This window comes from Lagopus muta, chromosome Z (assembly GCF_023343835.1).
Source record: "Lagopus muta isolate bLagMut1 chromosome Z, bLagMut1 primary, whole genome shotgun sequence".
NCBI lineage: Eukaryota > Metazoa > Chordata > Aves > Galliformes > Phasianidae > Lagopus > Lagopus muta.
Genome location: NC_064472.1, coordinates 37,732,463 through 37,752,181, shown reverse-complemented (window position 1 = coordinate 37,752,181; position 19,719 = coordinate 37,732,463). Strand labels below are relative to the sequence as shown.

General features: G+C 37.0%; 1 protein-coding gene across 2 annotated transcripts in view; it reads left to right on the top strand.

The window, feature by feature from the left end:
* Nucleotides 1-19,719, top strand: part of PRUNE2 (prune homolog 2 with BCH domain) — a 137,171-nt gene that overhangs the window by 33,499 nt on the left and 83,953 nt on the right. For both annotated transcript variants that reach the window (XM_048931203.1, XM_048931202.1), the window contains exons 4-6: nt 1,389-1,552; nt 7,855-8,007; nt 11,442-11,536. In XM_048931203.1, the coding sequence (XP_048787160.1) occupies nt 1,389-1,552; nt 7,855-8,007; nt 11,442-11,536 (412 nt within the window). The remainder of the gene's footprint in view (nt 1-1,388; nt 1,553-7,854; nt 8,008-11,441; nt 11,537-19,719) is intronic.

The window sequence follows — 19,719 nt, the reverse complement described above, 5'->3', positions numbered from 1 at the left end:
ATTGATATTGCTATGTTAGCACAGAAAAAAAAAAAAAAAAAAAAAAAAGGAAGTTAAAATATGTTTTCTCTCATTATTTCTGAGATTATGCTTAGTACATACACCAAAGTAATAATTGTTCCATTATTTTGGATCATTTCTAAGACAACTTGTATTTTCGCATTGCTTGGAGTAGATATTTTAAATGGCCTTTCTTATAACCAGTAAACACAATACCTTTCTTTTCCTGCTTCTTAGTTAGTTTTCACTAAAGAAATTAAAGCTCTCTTGTTGTTTTGGAGGTGGCCACAACAATTGCAAGTGTATGTGCTGTTAAGGTTCTCCTAAAGAAAAACAGAAATTTGAGATGTTTACATCAGAGGCAACACTGGCTTTAAATAAAACTAACGTTGAATAGAAATTGTTGTAAATGTACCTAGCAACAGCTCATATTCTGCTTTTATATCATTTGTGATTTTTGTTTGGCTGCTAGACTACTGAAATCCTTACAAACCACGGCATTTTTCTCAAAATGTTTCCCATGCCAGAGGCTGAGTTGCTGTATGGGAGCCCGTACACCTTAAGCAGGAAAGTTTATAAGCCAATGGTGAACACAGGGAGCTTCTTTATGGTGGTCTGCCTCTCTTGTCAAGGGTGAAGAGCACTGTTTTCTTCCAGCTCTTAGTACTTCATTTAAGATAAATAACATTCTACCTATGCTATAGATTTAACTATGCAGCCTTGGGAAGAAAAAACAAAACAGCTTCATCCTACTCTGAGATTAAAACAAAAGTAGAGAAAATCTAAAATAAGAAATGTGTAAACCTCATAGCTGTTGATACTCTGACGACTGCTGACAATTCGGTACATTTTTTTCAAAGAAAAAATATCCGTAAAATTTGCTTTTCGTTTATTACTGTCTACTCCTTTTTCTTCCTTCTAAGGAATTATAACTAGTATTTGATATTGTAGAATGTACTTTGGCTCTGTTGGTACCACTGAAAGCAGAAACAGAAAGTGTTTTAATGCAAAATAAACATCTTTTGTAAGTTGCCGAAACATTCAATGGGGAAATTCCAAGTCTCTATTTATGAATGATGAAATTTCCAGTACTTGTAGAAATGTTTTTTTTTTCTTTTTTTTTTTTTCAAATTAATAAATTTGAGATTTTGGTAACAGAACTGTGAACAGTTAACTGTTTAATACTTGCTGATAAAATCATTGTGGATCTTCATCCTGAAATTACTGTTCTAGGGCTTGATTGTAACATGTTTTGACTTCGTAGCAAATTTTGAATAATAGTGATGTTACGATCTAGAATTTTTAAAAAGTTTTTGCAATGTTTTATTTGGTTGTCTCAGCAACTAGACAGAAAAAAAATAAATGTATTTTTTAAATTTACTTGATAGTGAGGATAAAAGTTTGGAATCAGCTGTTGTCAAAGTCATCAATCCAGATGAGCAGTGTGATGGCAGCCTGGAGTTAGAAGCATCTTCTTCCTCTTTAGTAGTAAAAGAAATTCTTCAAGAAGCACCAGAGTTAATCACTCAGCAACTGGCTTATCTCCTCAGAGGTGAGAGATTACTCTTTATATTAAATACTGAAAGGTTTAATGGAGTGTTTCTGAATCTGCTCATGCAGAAAGAGTGTGATCCATTCTTTGGTTAACAATCCCTTTAAAGACCACAGGAAGCTTCATAAAAGAAGCAGGGAGTAAAGAGTTTGTTAAAGAGTAACATTATATTGAATATTAAAAATGTGCATTTAAAAATAGGCATGAGAGGTCTTTGCTGTATCACTAGACAAGAATATTAAATGGAGCTGTCGACACACCAGCTGGGTAGCTAGAAGAGCTGTGCAGTTCTTCAATTCCAGCGGCTGTGCAGTGCTGGCGGCTTGGCGCTGTCTGCCTGTGGACAGCAATATGGGTTGGAATCTAATATTTACATATTAGAGTTTCTTCTGATGGTGGTACCTTTTTGTACAATGATGTTTTAATGGCACGATTCGGAACTTCTGCTGCTTAAAGACGCTGTAACCAAATCTTCATTACATGTTCTTTTCTTCAGTATCATTTGTCCAATACAGTACAAAGGATGGGAATTCATACTCCGAAGTATTTTCATTTTTTGTCTTCATAGCTATCATTTACGTTAGTTTGTTCAGTTTATTTGCTGCAGCAAAGTGCTTTCTTAGAAAATAAAGCTGGAGTTAGAAAGGAGTGCTGCCTTTAACCTAAGTACTTAATTTTAATATTCCTTAATGAATTATAAAGATTTTAGGATGTAATTGTCATTCAGCTGTTAAATACCCTTTTAAGGACATATTTAATGAGGATTATGGAATCAGCCTGCACTTTCAGAAACTAATGGAGTCTTGACTTGTTATTGCACTGATTACTATGATAGCAAGTATGTTCTAAAAAATTACAGAGTTTTTTGTTTTTTTTTTTTCCATGTTTCCACAGAGAAAGTTCTAACTAGCAGAGTTTAACCTGCACTTCTAAAGCCCTTCCACACTAACAAGCTCTTGTAAACCTTCCTTTAAATTTTTTTTGTAAGTTCCAAATTTTGGTTGAGTAGCTGTCCAGGAAATCCAGGCAAAAGATCAAGCATAGTAATTGATTCTGGAGGCAGAAAACATAAAAGGCTTTTGGGTATCTCACAGGCTACTTGTTTGGTGGTAGAAGGTCAGGAAGTAGTGCTCTGAATTATCAACAAAAACATATGTAAGTGTCATACATGGTAATAAGTGTCCACATGTTTTGGCTCTATAGTTTGAATAAAAATTAAAATAAAGAAGCACTGAAAACGTTTGTTTTCATTTTTAAGGGATGTAGTACCTAATATGTATAGGTACGTTAAAATTAGTAGGTAAATTTTAATTATTGTGTTCAATAGTGTTCAGTAGTGAATATTTGCAGAACTCTGTGGATATGTGGGGCAATGGATACCTCCACTTGCATGGTATGAAAAGGGACTGACCAAGCCTAAATAACTAGAGCTGTACTTGTGACTGATGTCTTGCTACTTGCACCAGCAATGCAATTTGAGTATATGGAAGGTTGAACAATATCACAAATCTGATTCTGTTTCTTTTAAAATAGAGAAGATTTTTGGTACATAAGAACCCTTCAATACAAATTCAGAAAAGTCAATGAATCTCATTAATTGTTCTGATAGCAGAAAAAATAATTCCTAGATATAGATGCATGTGAATATCAGATCAAGCTAATATCAGATTCAATCTAAAAATAAAAGATCAAATATAACCCACCTCACATAGTTTTTATGTTTTTCTGTTCATATGATGGTCTTCTGTTTAAGCCCTTGACCTTAACAGATTTTGAAATTCATCTCACGTGTGAGCACAGGAAATGGGAGTGACAGCTTCACTCTTGTTGTCAGGGAATGCACGTGTAGAATCTGGATGCCTTTCAGTTTAGCAGGATAATCCCAATCTCTGGTGATACTCCACAGGTATAGGAACAACGTAAAGAATGCTTCTCTGTTTTTCCCACGTGGTTATATTAATTTCATTGTAAATCTCTGTATTTTTTTTTATGGATCAATTTTGGGGGAATTTCAGAAACAGCAGAAAAATGTGGAAATCAAAGTGATAAAAATTAGGATTTTTTTTTTACTGAAGAGCTAGTAGATCCCAGTTCTGAGTGTCAGAACTGGAATTCATCCTTCATTTTCTGGTTTTCCAGTGAGTACTTTTGTAGAAAGTTTGTAAGATAATACAAATATCTCATATTTTAGTAAATACCATGTAGTGGCTGTATCAGTTTTATTCTTTGTCTCCTTTTCAAGTTTCACTGTCACAGTCTGTTAGCAATTTGTTGATTTTAATAACAAGAGCAGATATTCAAAACTTGTATATTTTAACTTTGAGCAAATTTTGCCTACTCTCCTACTTGAAAAGAAAAAAGTTGAGGGAAGATGTAAGATGTGAAACTGAGCATTATTACTTTAGGTAGTTTAATATTTAAGGCCTTAATTAATTTATTTTTTTTTATGGGTGCTTTCCTGTTATCTTTGCCTGCTCATCAAACATGCTATAAGTTAATTCTACCACTAGGCTTTGAACAGAACCTGCTTTGAAAGTCATAACATTGTATAGCTATATTTGCCTTGTGTTAGAGCTTGCCCTGTCCCTGGATATGTGCCAGAAACAAAGAATTATGGAACCTGCCAGAGTCTTGGGCCTGTATTATTTTATTTCCCTGGAGATGTTTATAAGGGGGCTGTTGCTAAACTCCAGATCCATTAAACTGCTGAATCATTACATTTCTTATGGCAGCCAGCTGGCAAGGATGTGTTTCTGAGCACTCATTGTCAGGTACTCTGGATCAGTGCACTCTCAAAAATACCTCCTTATGTTTATTTGTATAAAACTTTGAAGGATGCCACAAGGTGCAGACTGCAACATGTAAACAGAGACAGATTTACAGAAAAAGCATCAGCAGTTTTTTAAACATGAACTTGCTTTTGCTGTTTACTAGCTGCACAGAAGAAGTCTCTTTGTGCTCTGCTGGGGCAGTTTGACTTTCGGTAGAGAAGACTGGTTTGTTATCCTGACCACCCAGACTAATGTTGAGAAATGCCCTTTTAGGGCATTTTAGGGATGATGCCAATTTTTTTTCTGTTCTGTCTTGTACGTTGTTCAAATGACTCACATGTTTCTTAATTGATTCATCTCTAGGATACATGTAAGAAAGAACTGCAATAAAAGCTGCAGTTGTTTGAATAGATAATTTTATTATGCATGGAAACAGTTTTCTTGAAGGTTGTGCTCCCCCCAAATTACATTGTATTCCAGCTTTAATGTTAATTACAGGGAAGACTGCTTGCTTGGGTCTGTCTGTAGTTCTGGTTTGATTTGTAGTGTTGTTTTTTTGGAGGGTGAAGGGAAGGAGAGAAAATAGAAAGGGGGGGCAGGGGATGACAAAGTATACTTTCCATCAGGAAGTGTTGCTTTTCCCCTTTTCCCTGTCCTTTGTTTTTGCAGACTGTGGAGCAAAACCTCAACAGGAGAAATGCCTATATTTTCATTGTACTGTTTCTCTCAGCCATAAACTTATAATTCAGGAGATGCTTGTGCTGTTCTTAATGTTTTCCCAAAACGACTTCTGCCTTCATTAGATCATGTTTAATATTAATGTGCAGCAATTGCTTTTGGCAAAACTAGTGCTTCACTTCCAAACTGCTTTGCAAAAAGAATAAAATGCATATTGTTTTTTAAGAGGTCTAGCCCATTTTCTAGTGACCTTTCCCTCTAAAAAAGAATAAATCTGTAACATAGTATGATATATGCAAAAAATAATATTTAATCTTGTATTACCTATTATAAATTTATTTTCTTGTTGCTTGTCAGCAAACAAAGCAGCCTCCATCATGCTTTCAGAAACCCGTGGGGAGTTGCACCAGCACTCAGTGAACTCTACAGGAGTTTTCTGAGCCCATGCATCTCTTTTACAGCAAGTACTTATGAGGGAGCATGTGACTAAGTGGACTAGTGACCTTTGGCCAAGTAAATTTACCTCATGTTAACTGTTGTTTTTTTTGTTTTTTTGTTTTTTTTTTCAAATAGCTGGCATCTTAAGCTTCCCAGAGATACATAGCATGGGAGAAGTGTGTGCCTTTCTTTCTTTCCTGTTGATGAGCATACTGTTAAAGAATGAAAGAATGCTGGTATCCTATTAATTTGAAAAGTCTCTTTTTCTTCCCTTCACCCTTTCAGAAAAGTTAACAATTGTAAACATTACAGTATTGCAGTGACAAGGGAGGGAAAAAGGAAGAAAAGAGGGGAAAAAGCCTTTTTAAAAAGCTTTCTAAAATGTCTTGAGTTCTTATTTCAGGGTGACTGCATTTCCTTCTTACATGAAATAATAAATCCCCAAATTTCTAAGTTTACTCTGCTATTTGAAGATACTGTCCCCAGTCAAAATACATAAAGAGGTCAGCAAGAAGAGGTTGAGGCTTCCAGATAGATGCTGCATTACAGTGCATTTCTAAACACTTTTTACTTTTACATTTGTACAGTAATGTTTATACCTTAAAAAGGTAAAATCAAATTCAAGACTTTACCTTATTATTAAAGAAGCGTAGAATTTTCACAACAAATGCACACTGTTACCTACAGGAAAGCATGATAGGCTGCTGTAGCGTATCCTGGATTCCTAAAACAGTAAAATAGAATAGCATACTAATTTTTTTAAAAAATTTGATAGATGCTAACCTATTTAATATTTTTTAAAATGTATTTTAGTTTTTGCCTTTTTACTAGGAAAGTTGATTTCAGTAATGTGTGATGTTATAACTGTATCTGTGATGTGAAATTTATTCCTTGGATTAATACATCAAATACATGTAGCATAATTGAATTATATATATGTATAAATATTGAGATTATTTAATCCACATGATATTTCTATAATAAGGAGGTGTGTATGTGGCATGGCAAAATTCATTAGTGTTGTGTGTACTGCTAAAATTTTTGAAGAAGTGCTTTTCATTATTTGCTATGGTGACAGTGCAGGATAAAAAATAGTAGGAAGGGAACAGTATCTATTTATCTTCTATTCAAGAACCCTGGCTGTTGGTGCTTTATGGCATATATACCTATCCTTATAAAACACTTTTCTTGTCAGCCTGGTGAGACTGGGGATGGTTATGTCTGTCTCTTGGCTGTTTGCTAAAGACTCAACATTTTGGATTGTAAGAACTATCTTACATTATTGCAATGATTTTCTCATTGACCTGTCATACTGCAATGTGATCATACTCTTGTTTGAAATCCCCGTGTACAGCATAGTAATAAATAATTTCAATGCTGACTTGTAAGATTTTATTATCCTTAATTTAATGTGAGTAATTGGGAGTGAAGGCTGTCCTTGGATATATTAATAAGTGGGATCTTAGTCTCCAAGGCATGAGAGAGTGGCTTTAGACCTCCAGCAGTGTCAGGAATATTTCATGTAGCAATAGTGGTCTGAAAAGAAATCAAACTCACCTCTGTATTGTAAGAGCCAGTGTAAGTACCAATTATGAAGAAGTTATTTATTGAACTGTATTTCTTTTAACCTTTAAAATTCTGTATATCATTTTGTGATGTGTTTTTTTTCATATGTTGATTGACAAGGATTCAGCTAGAGTCAGTTATGCTGCAATGACCATCATCTTGTGTCATATCATATTTCTTTAGCTTATCCGTAATGCCTTTGGTAAATTTTATTTGCTATCCTCAGGAATATTTAAAAAAATTCTGGAAATAGTTCCCTGTAGAAGTCCTCATTTGCTGCAAGCAATGCAGCAAAATTGATTAAAAAAAACAAAAAAACATAAAACAAAAAACAAAAAACAACAAATAACAGCAACAACTATTTAAGTATAAGCAGTTTAATTTGTGTGTTCAGATGATGGTATATCTTTATTTTGGCATATTGCCTGTTTATGATTGCTTCATTGGTGTCTGTAGAAGTAAAGCTGGCAATGTGGTTTTACTGTTTCCAAGCATCCCAACACTTGACCTAATGCTTAGATGAATAAGTCCTTACAACATAATGCTAGATGGTGGCTGTGCTGCAAAACTCTATTGGACACACACAAACATTCTGCACAACCATAACAGTATTGGAAGTAGCCATGTAGTTGTAGCATAGATCCTAACAAGATGCCCAGTTTAGATCTTAGAGACTCTCCATGTTTGGAAGATTATTCTGCTTGGAAAGTATTTGATATACAATCCACTTAACTCACTTATGAAAGCAAGCTCCAAATAGGAAAGAAAGGATAATGTAAACATTTTTGTTCCTGTGGTATCTCTTCAGTGTTAACAGGAGGTATTGATTTTTGCCTTTCAAAATTTCAGGAAGCATTCTCTTCAAGTGCATGTCTTCTGAGGCTGACACAATTACAGAGCAGCAGGAGAAACTGCTGTCAATACTAGAGGAAAAGTTTCCAGATCTTCCCCCACGAGAGGAAATTATCTCTGTTCTCCAGGATACTCGGTTTAACCCTCAAGGTAATCAGTTTTTTTAGATATTTTACAGATTTTGTGAACCCAAGTAAAACTGAGTAGTTTGGCTAATTATGTGTTTTAAGAGTAGCAGCAGCATGCTTTTCAATGACATTTACATGTAGTTAAATTTAATTTAAAGTTAAATGACTTAAATTTTTAATCACAGAATTGTGATTTCTGAGATTTTGAGAAACTAGAGAACTTCTAGATAATTGCTTTTGTGGATGACTAAGCACTGGCACAAGTTGCCCAGAGAGGTTGTGGTATTTCCTCCTTCAAGATCTTCAAAAGCTGCCTGAACCAATAGGCAGTCCTAGGTTTTCCCATAGAGTTTGAGCCAGACGACCTTCAGAGATCAACTCCAAACTCAACTGTTCTGTGATTTTCAGATAAAGTAAACACTAAATTATTTCACACACTTGCTTTACAAGTATAAACTAGTCAAATATTTTTGTAGAATCACAGTTGTGATACAAAGACTCGGAGGCTCTGGTGGATAAAAGGTTTAACAAGATGGCAGTGCACCCCTTAAGCCAGGAAGGCCAACTGCATCCTGGGCTGCATTAAAAGAGGAATGGGCAGCAGGGCAAGGGTGGTGATCGTTCCCTTGTGCTCTACCCTCCAGAAGCTTTATTTGGAGTACTGCATCCAGCTGTGGGGCCCCCAGAACAAGGAAAATAGAGTTTTCCAGAGGAGGCCGTGAAGATGATGAAGAGGACTGGCGCAACAATCCTATGAAGAAATGCTAAGGGAGATGGGATGTTCAGTCTGGAGAAGGCTTTAGGGAGATTTAATTGCAGACTTCCAGAACTTAAAGTGAGCTTATAAACAAGAGGGAGACCAAATTTCTGCGTCGTCTGATTGTCATAGAACCATGGAATATGTTAAATTTGGAAAAAAGCGCTAAGATCATCTAGTCCAACTGCCAGCATATCACCACCGTTCCCACTTATACATATTCCTAAATGCCACATCTACGCATTTCACCTCCGGTGCCCGCTGAGCCTCCTCTTCCCCAAATTAAATAATCTCTGTCTAATCAGCTGCTACAGACCCTTCACAGACTTTGTTGTTCCACAGAAGTGGAAACTCCTGCACCTCTCTGTCTATCTCAGTATTTCTGAGAAAATTTCTGATATACGCCAGATCCCATTTGGCTTCTTGGTCAACCCGGTCACACAGCTGGTTCACATTGAGATCCTTTTCCTCACAGCATCTTTCCACTGCCCAGTGCCTGTAGCATTGCATGGAGCTGTTGTGACTGAAGTGCAGGACATGGAACCCTTGTCTTGTTGAATCTCACACAACTGACCTCAGCCAATAGATCCAGCCTGTCCAGATCCCCCTGTAGAGCCTTGAAGGCCTTTTTAACCCAAGCTATTCTGTGATTAATTGAGACTCAGATTCAAGGTATAATTAATATTTTAGGCCATGTCCAGAACAGTGTTGCAGTTACCTACCTGTAGTAAGAGTGGATTTTATCTTGTGAACCTTCCCAAATATATCAAGATGTCAACTTCTAGGGCGCTGTACAAGTGGAATGACTTTGACTGAGACTAAAGAAGTAGTGGGAAAACTGCAGTTCTTTCATTTACTTGTACTAGAAATAATTGAAGATATTTTGACACATTTTTAGTGATCAATACTGGAAATATTTCAACACAATATTTGATAACAGGATTGTGAAGTTATTCTCTGAGAGGCTGAAGAAAATTCGTGTAACTCCCACATTTTTTACTATCTTCGTTCAGTGCCATCTGCTACTAAGTTGTTAGCTAAGAGTACTGAACTACTAAGATACTTTTCTATAAGATATTTCAGGTAGCTACAGCACCCATGCAGACTTGCATTGTTTTTTTTCACTGTTATCTGCCTGCCCATTTGCTGAATCCTCTCATCTGATTTCAGACATTTAATCTGAAATGGTAGTTATGGACAGAACTTGAGATACTTTTTCCTTTCCTCTTTCTTTCACTGAGGTCACATACTAAATTAGTTCAGGGCTATAAGTTTTTGGATAGTTTCCTGAGGTTTATACTGACATTAGTTAAGAAGCTTTTTTTTTTTTTTTTTTTGGTTTAGTTTCATAGCTACTCTTTGCTAGGTATTATGAGGTACAGACATGCATATGTCATAGTATTTATACTTATAAAGTGCCAATGAATTTCTGAAGTCCTTTGAAGACATTTATTTCTGCTGAACATTCTACATTATGTACCTGCTATTTTAGGTTGTTAGGAAAAATTGGCAAAATAGAATAAAATTAAGGAAAGAAATCCTGATTTCATGCAGATATTATTAGTTGACTTGAATTAATGAATTCAGTTATTAATTCACTTATTTGAGGTTCACTGGTCTGTAGCTCACCAGTAAGTCTATAGGGTACATACAAATATTTTTAAGAGGACAGACTCATAATGTATGGCCATCAGATTGTCAGTAGATTGAATGCATTACTTGGATTCCATACAGTGGTATAGTAATGCAGTAGCTGGACTTAATACAGAAACAGTATCAAGAGAATTCCTTTTTTTGGCTGTAAGTGGGTATTTGGATCCCTCTGAAAAATCAGTCATGCAAAATCATTTTGGATATTAACTAGCAAAGCTTTTAAAGTCTGCTGACATTTTGTTTGCCACTTTACACTGGAATAAGTGGCTCTTAGTTTTGTTTGTATAGCTATATGGCTCCTTTGTATTTTGGATGGTATATTACATCTGTGCTTCTAGATATGATATATTTATTATGCAGCTTTTTAAGTCAAGCATCTATTATTGAAGAAACTTAGTCATGCAGATTTTATATATATTGTACTTAACTATATTTATGTGTCCCCTTATACTCCAAAGCAATTCCAGTTTTTCCTCTGTAGTCTTACTCTCTAGTTTCTGCTGATAATATGAGCTTCTGTATTTATTGTACACATATATCCAGGAAGGACATTTACTGTTTGATTTACATAAATCCATTGGTGGTATCAATTTGTAAAGAAAACTGAAAAGATTGAATGGCTTTATATTTTACAAATACCATAATATTCCACACACACTTTTCGGGGTATTATTCCAGAAGTATTTCCGGTGACATAAGGATGGTCTCTGTATTCCTTTATCAGTAACTGAAATTCATTTAACCTAACAAGTGTGAATGTTCACATAATTTCATTTCATTGCAGGAAACTTAACTCTTCATCCTTTGTTGTTTCTGTGCTCTTATTGATTTTTTTTTTTTTTTTTAATCTGTTCCTTTCTTAAAGAAATTGCCTGGGAATTTTAAGATTTAATTATTAGCATTCATTTGATATTAATATTCTGGTAGCGTGTCCTGAAGTTCAAAAGTCACAGAATTAAAGTTCAAGCTGTGTTTTTAATTAATGTTGCTGTATCTGTTCAGCTATGAGTGTCTGGATGTATTCAAATTCTTTTTTTCTGACACAGGTATAAGCATCGAGGAAGTTATGCTGAAAGATCTCAAGGAGATTTCAGATGGAGAAATCAAGATAGCAATTAGCACTGTGCACATGACACTAGAGGTAAGAGAAAGCCTAAATAACGTTGTTGGTAACTAGCCCTAATGCGTAAGGAAAGAGCTCTTTAACAAAGATTTTGAACCTTGTATTTTTTTTTATATATAGGCATATACTCCTTGTATATGAGCAGAATTTTCACTAACTTTGGAAGAGTAGCTGTTTGTGATCTGACTATCAATGTTTTACTTCGGATTATTTCTTCCTATTGGTTAATTCCATGGTGTATAAGACAGCGACACCAGCAATCTGCAGCCTTTGGGCAGTCTGAAGGTTTCTAGTCACACTTCAGTAGTGTTTTGTCCTACTTTTCACTTCTGTTGTGCTGTACAATTTACATATCTGATCTAGCATTTCCTCAGCTCTCAGAAAGGAGAGTGTTTCCTTATGTTCCTTACACCCTAAAACTGTGTCCCTGTTATAGCCTGAAAGAGGCTGCTGGTATTTTCTTTCTCAACCAGTCCCCAGTCCCAAACATTTTGCAGCTTCTTATAGAAAACTTCTGTGATACGTTTTGTGTAATTATGTGTACAATTAATGAATGTACAGGTGTTATGGTATAGCAGAGATCTTGGCTACATAGTTGTTACACCAAAGCAGGAAACAGAAATGATAGGTATACTCACCTATATCCTAGGCTTGGATGGAAAACTCCAGTGGAGTGGATCTCCAGAAAAGATCCTTCCCCCCTGGTAGCCAGCTCTTAAATGGGTCTAGGAGAGGTTGAGCCAGGCTCCACCCCTTCCAGCAGCACAGGTGAATTACCTTCACCTGTGCTCCCGTGGCTGACTCATGCTTGCCTCAGGTGATTAATCAGAGGCTCAGGCCATGATTCAGCAGTTCCCATACACTCCACTTGTTCAGGTTGACTAAAGGGTGATCTTTTCCTAATGCAGAGATCGGATATATTGTGACGCTTATACAATTTCCATCACGATACATGTTGGTAAAATTCAAAATGAGTTACTATCAGTGAATGTTGATATTTTTTTATGGGCCAGTGCTCAATGATGTTACTGGAGGCATGCAGTCATGAGGTGCATATCCATCCTATGTTCCATCAGTCCCACGTAGACCATCACCGGGTATTGCACATGATCTGACAGTAACATTGGAATGCTTTGATGACATTTCATTCCTTCCCGTGACTCTGAAGGCTCACAGACTCACGGGGAGTAATACAGATGTTTCAGAGGTACGAGGAGGGGAAGGTCTGCTCTCCAGGGCAAGATACAGACTGTATTTCTATCCTGGGTCAACACTTCCGCTTGTACTGGGGCATGTCCTGACTGCCTGTACCACACCTTCTGGCCATATGTGTGCAGCTGCATACTAATATCAGACACCAAAGGAGGTGTCCTGATCTGCCAAAGGGGCATGATGGGGGTCCCTTTAGCAATGAAAATTAGAGTGTTGGCCACAATATCAGTAGGCCACGTACCTGTTACTGGAGGGACTACTGAGCCTCCCACTTCCAACGGTCTTCCCCATGGTGCAAATAGGCCACACCATTTGGGTCTTACCTGCACCTTCCAAGGCTATTTTATTCTATGGGTACCTGGATCTAAATTCTCAGGGGCAGGGAGCAGAAGATTATTTTGTGTCCTCTAGCAAGATGGACTGTTGTTTCAGGCATGTTTCAGGCAATGATCTCAGTCTCATCTTAGAGCAAGCATTGCAATCCCGGCATGCCTGGACGATGTCAGGTAGCTGTATGGGCAGTCCCCATGCTTTAGCAGCTGCCCACATTGTCTTTTGTCCTGCATACCGCAGCTTCTGATGTAACCAGCGGGCGATGTTCTTAGATGGTGAATTCTCAATCCATTGAACTCAGGCCAGTGTATCAGCTTCATCATTTCTCGGTGACTGTAGAGGCTGATGACTAGAAACATGATAGACACGTACAGTCCTGTGTTTGACCGTATTCTATATGTCTAACCACATGTTCTTGCCCCAGATCAGCCAGGCATGGATAGTTAATTCCTGGGTGGCCCACTTTGCAATCCAAAGAGTGAGCCCCCGCTACACAGCACAATGATCTGTGCAGATATTCAGGATACCATCACCAGGTTCCTTGGTTGTAATCATCCACATGGCTCGCAGTTCTGCCCATTGGCTGCTCTGACCATCCCCCTCGTCATCCCCCCGCTTCTAATTCCTTCACTGTTCTTGATACTTCATCTTGCCCACCCGGGAGTCCATACTGTCTTACGTTAGTAATCCGGCGTGGTTTTGGCAGGCAAATAGGCCCAGGTTTTGCATGGCCTCTTAATATTGCCTGCACTGCCCGGATACTGATACATCTCTGTCGAAGTCTGAACTGTCCCACAGTTGTCTGGAGAGACAGACCCCATAGAATATCTATGCCCAAGATGTATTCCTGGGGTGGGGCAATAGATACCTTATACTCCTGGGGTGGGAGATGCCCAACCCTCAATTTCAACCATGTTTGGGTGACAGTAATAGTCTGTCCTCGAAAACCACCAGTCATCACTCTGTCTCCATCAAATTTGGTTGGATCTCTGTAGATAATTGATGTTTCTGCTCTGGTGTCCACTAATGCCATTACTCTCTGAATATTTTTTCAGGACCAATAAATCATTAATTCTACGTAGGGCCTCTGGTCCCATCTGGGACTAGCGGGACTAACATCCCTTGTCATGCCATGAATTGTGCTATGGCCAATTCTTTTGCTTAAGGTGGCTCAGGCATTGTTGACTGAGACACCTGAGGTGGCTTTTTTTTCCTATTAGGAACAATGAAACCTTCTAAGTTCCGTGTCATTGTTGGTATTCTCTTTATAACCCTTACCCTCGGTTTCTTAAGGTAGTTCTGAAATTTTTGATTGTCCTTTAGTTGTATCTAAAACTGGAGAAAGACATGTTTGGGCTGGCATTCAATCTTAGCAAATTGGACCCAAGCCCAAATAAAGTCATTAAACATTTTTTTGGGGGAAACCCTTATGGGTCCCAGTCGAAGAGCTCGAGTAGCCAGCATCTTGGTTTTAGTCACCAGCAGGACCTCAGCTTCTTCTAATGTTCAAATGTTGCGCCTGGTCTGCAGGCGTTCTGTTTCTCCTAGGTTGGCCACTAACTGGGCAGCCTGCTGGACTACCACTTCTGAGGCCATCAAGGGATTTAATATAGAGACCAAAGTACCGTATAGATGAGAGGGAGCTTGCTGTAGAATTAAGTCTCTCATCCCTTCTGAGAATTTGACCGTATCAGGGCCATCAAATGTATCTTCATAAATTGCTTCCCTTATTCCTAGTTCATGGATATAATTTTGAAGGTCCTCCATGGAGGACCACATCCCTGTATGTAGAGGTATATCAGATTTATTCGGCCATACCATACGCAGGCCTATGTTAGGTCCTGTATATATCCTATGCTAGATCATTCTATTATAGAGTGGTTTTCATCAGGATATTGGTTACCCGCATATAACCCCTGCCTGAGAACAGGATGGACAGTCATGGTGGCCAACTTGGCTATTTCTGGGCCATTCACCAAAACACTTTCCCTGTTAAATGCCAAGTTCTTGCTCTAACTTTTTGATACAGTCTTTCAAAAGTTGGTTTTCATTCTCTAAAGTATTATTCCTCATTTCCATATGATTTAAAGCATTTAATAGTGGCCACGCCACTGTGGAAGCAACTAATTGTCTTTCTTTCGTGATCAGTATATCTTTGCTAAGTCGCTGAAAGTAATCTATCATGCGATATGGGGAGATATTTCCCATAAAACGTAAGGGACCCCATTTTTCAATGATGACTGCTAGTTCATAATAGGGAGATCCCAAAGTCCTGGGATCTGCCCTGGAATCATTTTATTTAGGGGGGTAACCGCTTTTTTGTTTTTTTTTTTTAAATCTTCTTTTTTCATTTTGTCAGTTTCAGTGAATGATATGTAGACTGGGCTAGTAATTAGGAAGTAGATTTAGCATTATAGTTTATTTAAATTGTTTCATAGACTACGTAGAGTGTAGGTCTTGTGCTCCACACATCCAAGTTCCATCTTGACTGTTCAGAGTCATTATGACCTGAAACTATTCCTTGTGGCAAATTGAATTTGGCAACAATAAGTTTTCGCAGTCCTAAAAGCAGGACAGTCTTCAAACCCTTCTCCGCAACTGTGTAACATTTGATGATAGCACAGTTTACTCAAGGAATGGCAATACCTGTTGATCAGACAGTAGAAGTTTCACAGATTTCTGTTTGTGAGTGCATCTAGTGGCTGTTGAGGAAGAAAAGTAGATTCCGTTATAGGTAAAAAGTGCAAATGATCAGAGTTTTACTGAAGATGGATTATTTCTAATCATAACTTTGGTATTTTTATTTCTTAACCTTACTTAGCATTTTTGGGCTTCTTCACCTTTTGCTGTGAATATTATATTAAAGTGTTATTTTTTTCAGAAGACTAACTACTTTTTTTTCAGTTGTGACATTTATAAATTCATACTTTGTTCTAAAAAAGATTGTTAATTTCGTTGTCTGGTTTGAATTTTCTGCCTTACTGCAGTTTGCTCAAGCATTTTCTGAACTCTCTTATTTACAGTATTTTATAGTATGAGACATTTTTAATTAATTAATCAATTAATTAATTAATTAATTTTAGCTGTTGGGGATGATATGGTCTCACTGTGGTAAAGTGGGTGGCTTGCAAAAACGTTCTGTGCTAATTATTTCACTTAGTATTGGAAACATGGTTTTCATTAAGTAATTACAAACAAAACTGTCCAGTTCAGTGTTCCATTTAGATTTTAGTTACGACCTGAAAATTCAGAAATTTTAATGGCTTTTGGATTTTTTCAGCAATTATCATGCTAATTTTATATTCATCCTGAAAGTGCTCTGCAGGCATTACCTGACTAAGGGAACGTGAAGCGCAAACTTGCTGCAGGTGGCAAATATGTGTATGTGATTGTTTCTTTAGAAATTTCACAAGGTCAAATTATTTCCTGAATCAACAGATAAGTAAAAACGTTTTTCATTAAACTGCTTTCTATAGGCTCAATTATTTGCTTTGTTTCAGTGTTTTATCGTATAGCTGATATTGCTGAAACCAAATACAGTGTTTCTGTAGTTATATTGTAAACTGCTCAAAAGCATGCATCTTCTGGTGTGATATATGGATATATATAATGAAAAAAGAAAGTGTTTTAGCTCTGATTTCAGCCAACTTTCCACTATAGTGAAGACAGAAATCAGTAAGTCTGATATCCTGACTCATGTGCTCAGAAACACATCATCAGATAATTTTGTGGGCTTCTTATTTTGCTATATTTCCGGCAAGTTTACAGATTTTTGTTGAGAGTAAATTCTGAAAAAAATACTCAATACTTGGGAAGATGGAGGTTCTTTTTAGACAGATCTTGGCCTGGAGGTAAGTTTCTTTCATAGAACCGTAGAATCCTAGAATCATAGAATGGTTTGGGTTGGAGGGAACCTTTAATATTATCTAGATCCATCCCCCTGCAAGAGGTACCTCCCACTCAACCAGCTTGCTCAAAGCCCCATCCACCCTGGCCTTGAATGCCTTCAGGGTAGGGGCATCCACAACCTGTTCCTGTTTCCCTTCTTTGCCACTGATTTCCTATGTTAGATCATGGAATCATAGAATGGCCTGGGTAGAAAAGGACCATAGTAATCATCTAGTTTCAACCCCCCTGCTATGTGCAGGGTCACCAACAACCAGACCAGGCTGCCCAGAGCCACCTCTAGCGTGGCCTTGAAATGTCTCCAGATATGGGGCATCCACAGCTTCTCTTGGCAACCTGTTCCAGTGCGTCACCACCCTGTGTGTGAAAAATTTCCTTCTAATATCTTACCTAAACTTCCCCTGTCTTAGTTTAAAACCATTCCCCCTTGTCCTATCACTATCCACCCTCGTAAACAGACATTCCCCCTCCTGTTTTACACTCTCTTCGAGAAGATAGATAAATCATTTGTTTCCTCAGTTTCCTGTCTTTAGCTGAGAATGTTAATCTTTTGTTTCTTGAGTGTGTAATGTGGTTAAATTAATTGAAGTCTGTGCTAGTTATGTTGCTATAAACCCTGTTTCTATTACTTATGATACATATTTCATATTACCTGTGAAAATATTTTCTAGGCTCTGTATTTTATAGGGAAGGAAATGGTAGTAACTAATAAGTCATCAGTTGTAAGTTAATACAGTTATTGAATGCTATCACATAACAATATTCACTCACATAGAATATTAAAGGCAGACTCCTCAACGGTTTCTTTTGAAGAAAGATGTGAATGCAGAAACTAATAGTGCACTGCTCTCAATACTTTGTTTGTATGTCAGTGCTGATGTTATTCAAAAGTGTGTAATTTAGATCCATTCTCTATTGGCTTACTGGTTGTTAGCGGGATGATGTTTAAGTATCCTTAGAAAGGAAAAGCTTTCAAATGTTGCTGGAATAGGAAGTGGTGGCATGAAGGGAGGGAAGTGTTTAGATTTCAATGAGAATTTGTGTGAAGCTTTGCAGTTTTTTGAAATAACTACTGTTGGATCTTGTCTTCGAAGATTTGGGTGACATTAAAGCTTATAAGTTGAAATCAGACTTCTGTCTCTGCATAGCGGCATTTTTTTTAAATATAGGGGGGAAAAACAGCATCAAAGCCCATATTACAATTATTTTTGTTGCCCTTTATCACAAAGTTTCCCCAAGTCATAATAATGATTACTCATAGGATATTGTAGCAAAATTCAATGCATGCATTGTAGTTAATTTCTATTACATTATGTTATACCCTGAGAGTATGTTTTGCTTTTCTCTGCTGGAATTCTCTTGGAAATGAGAAATATCTTCTCAATGTGACTTTCCGTGAAAGTAATTTTTTTCCTGAGAAATGAACGCTAAACTGAACTCTATTTTCTGCTTTTGTAAGTCTGCTACAGTGGACTAAAGTTCAGGTTCCATGCATGATCGCTTTAGTTGAAATCGCTCCTGAAGTTCAAGCTAAATAATACATTTGTTGGACTGAGTCCTGTATCTTCTGTTCCATGAAAATTTATTCTATCTCCTTGCAGAAATAATTTTGGACAATAGAAAAATCAAATTCCTCCACTGATAATTTAGGCAGTCCACTGATAGTAGGGCAAACAGTCTATTTGATACCACCTACTAGTCCAAACAAATTGAGAATAGTACCAAGAGTACTGGCTCCGCAAGAAGTTTTCTCGCCATAGAGAAACTCAAAGTGACTGAGCAACTTATGAGAACATAGGAAATTTGGATGTTTGGAAGCACAGTGGATCTGCTCCCCAGCACATAGATAGTCTGATCTCAGAGGTGCAATTTAATTTTTACATTTTTTTTAATAGTAGTTTGACATGCAGCTACACTGCTTGCTTGTTCTAGTTCATATGTATATAGCAAAAAATTGTGAGAGTACCCATAAGATGCACAAAGCAAGGATCTCAGATTCAGCTGGTGCACATAAAACAAGTGATAGGTAGGCTATTAAGTGTTGTTATGTGAATCTCCAACATGCTTGTTTGAAGGTTTGAACCTTTTTTGTCTGTCTGTAATGACTGGACCATAGTTACGCATTTAGGAACTTTTTTTCTTGTGGTATAAATATAAACATATTTTAAATGACATCAAATTGGCACATGAATTTGTTTTTAATGCTAAAAACAAAACAAGAAGAAAGCCCCAAGTAAACATGTTAACATTTAATCTTCCAGTAATGGAATTGGAAACAAAATTCTCTGTAACTTACAATAGCAACGCTGTGTAGAGATATTTTTCTGATGCCTGTTGTGAGAAGTTAGGGTATGTAAAATAAATGATGTATGGAGCTGTAGGAATGCGACTTTTGCAGACTACCTTATGTCTAAGGAACATTAAACATAGGGTTCTCGTTTAGCAAATAAATAACCATTCATTTCAATGGCTGCATAGTCTGGACTTTTGTGCATATTTTTGCAAAGATGAGAAGAGGCCATTAGGGATTTAATATAAAATAAATCGCCAAGGGGTCTTCTTGTAGTCCTAGTCTTTCTGCCACATGGTGTGTCACTAATGTGCATAAATGGGCTTAAATGAATTTGTTATCTGTATTACATTTGCAGTATGTATATATTTATATATTATTTTTTAATTGTGTTTAAAAATAAAACATTAAATACATCATTTCTGAGAGTTGAAAACATACCATTTGTAAATAAATCAAC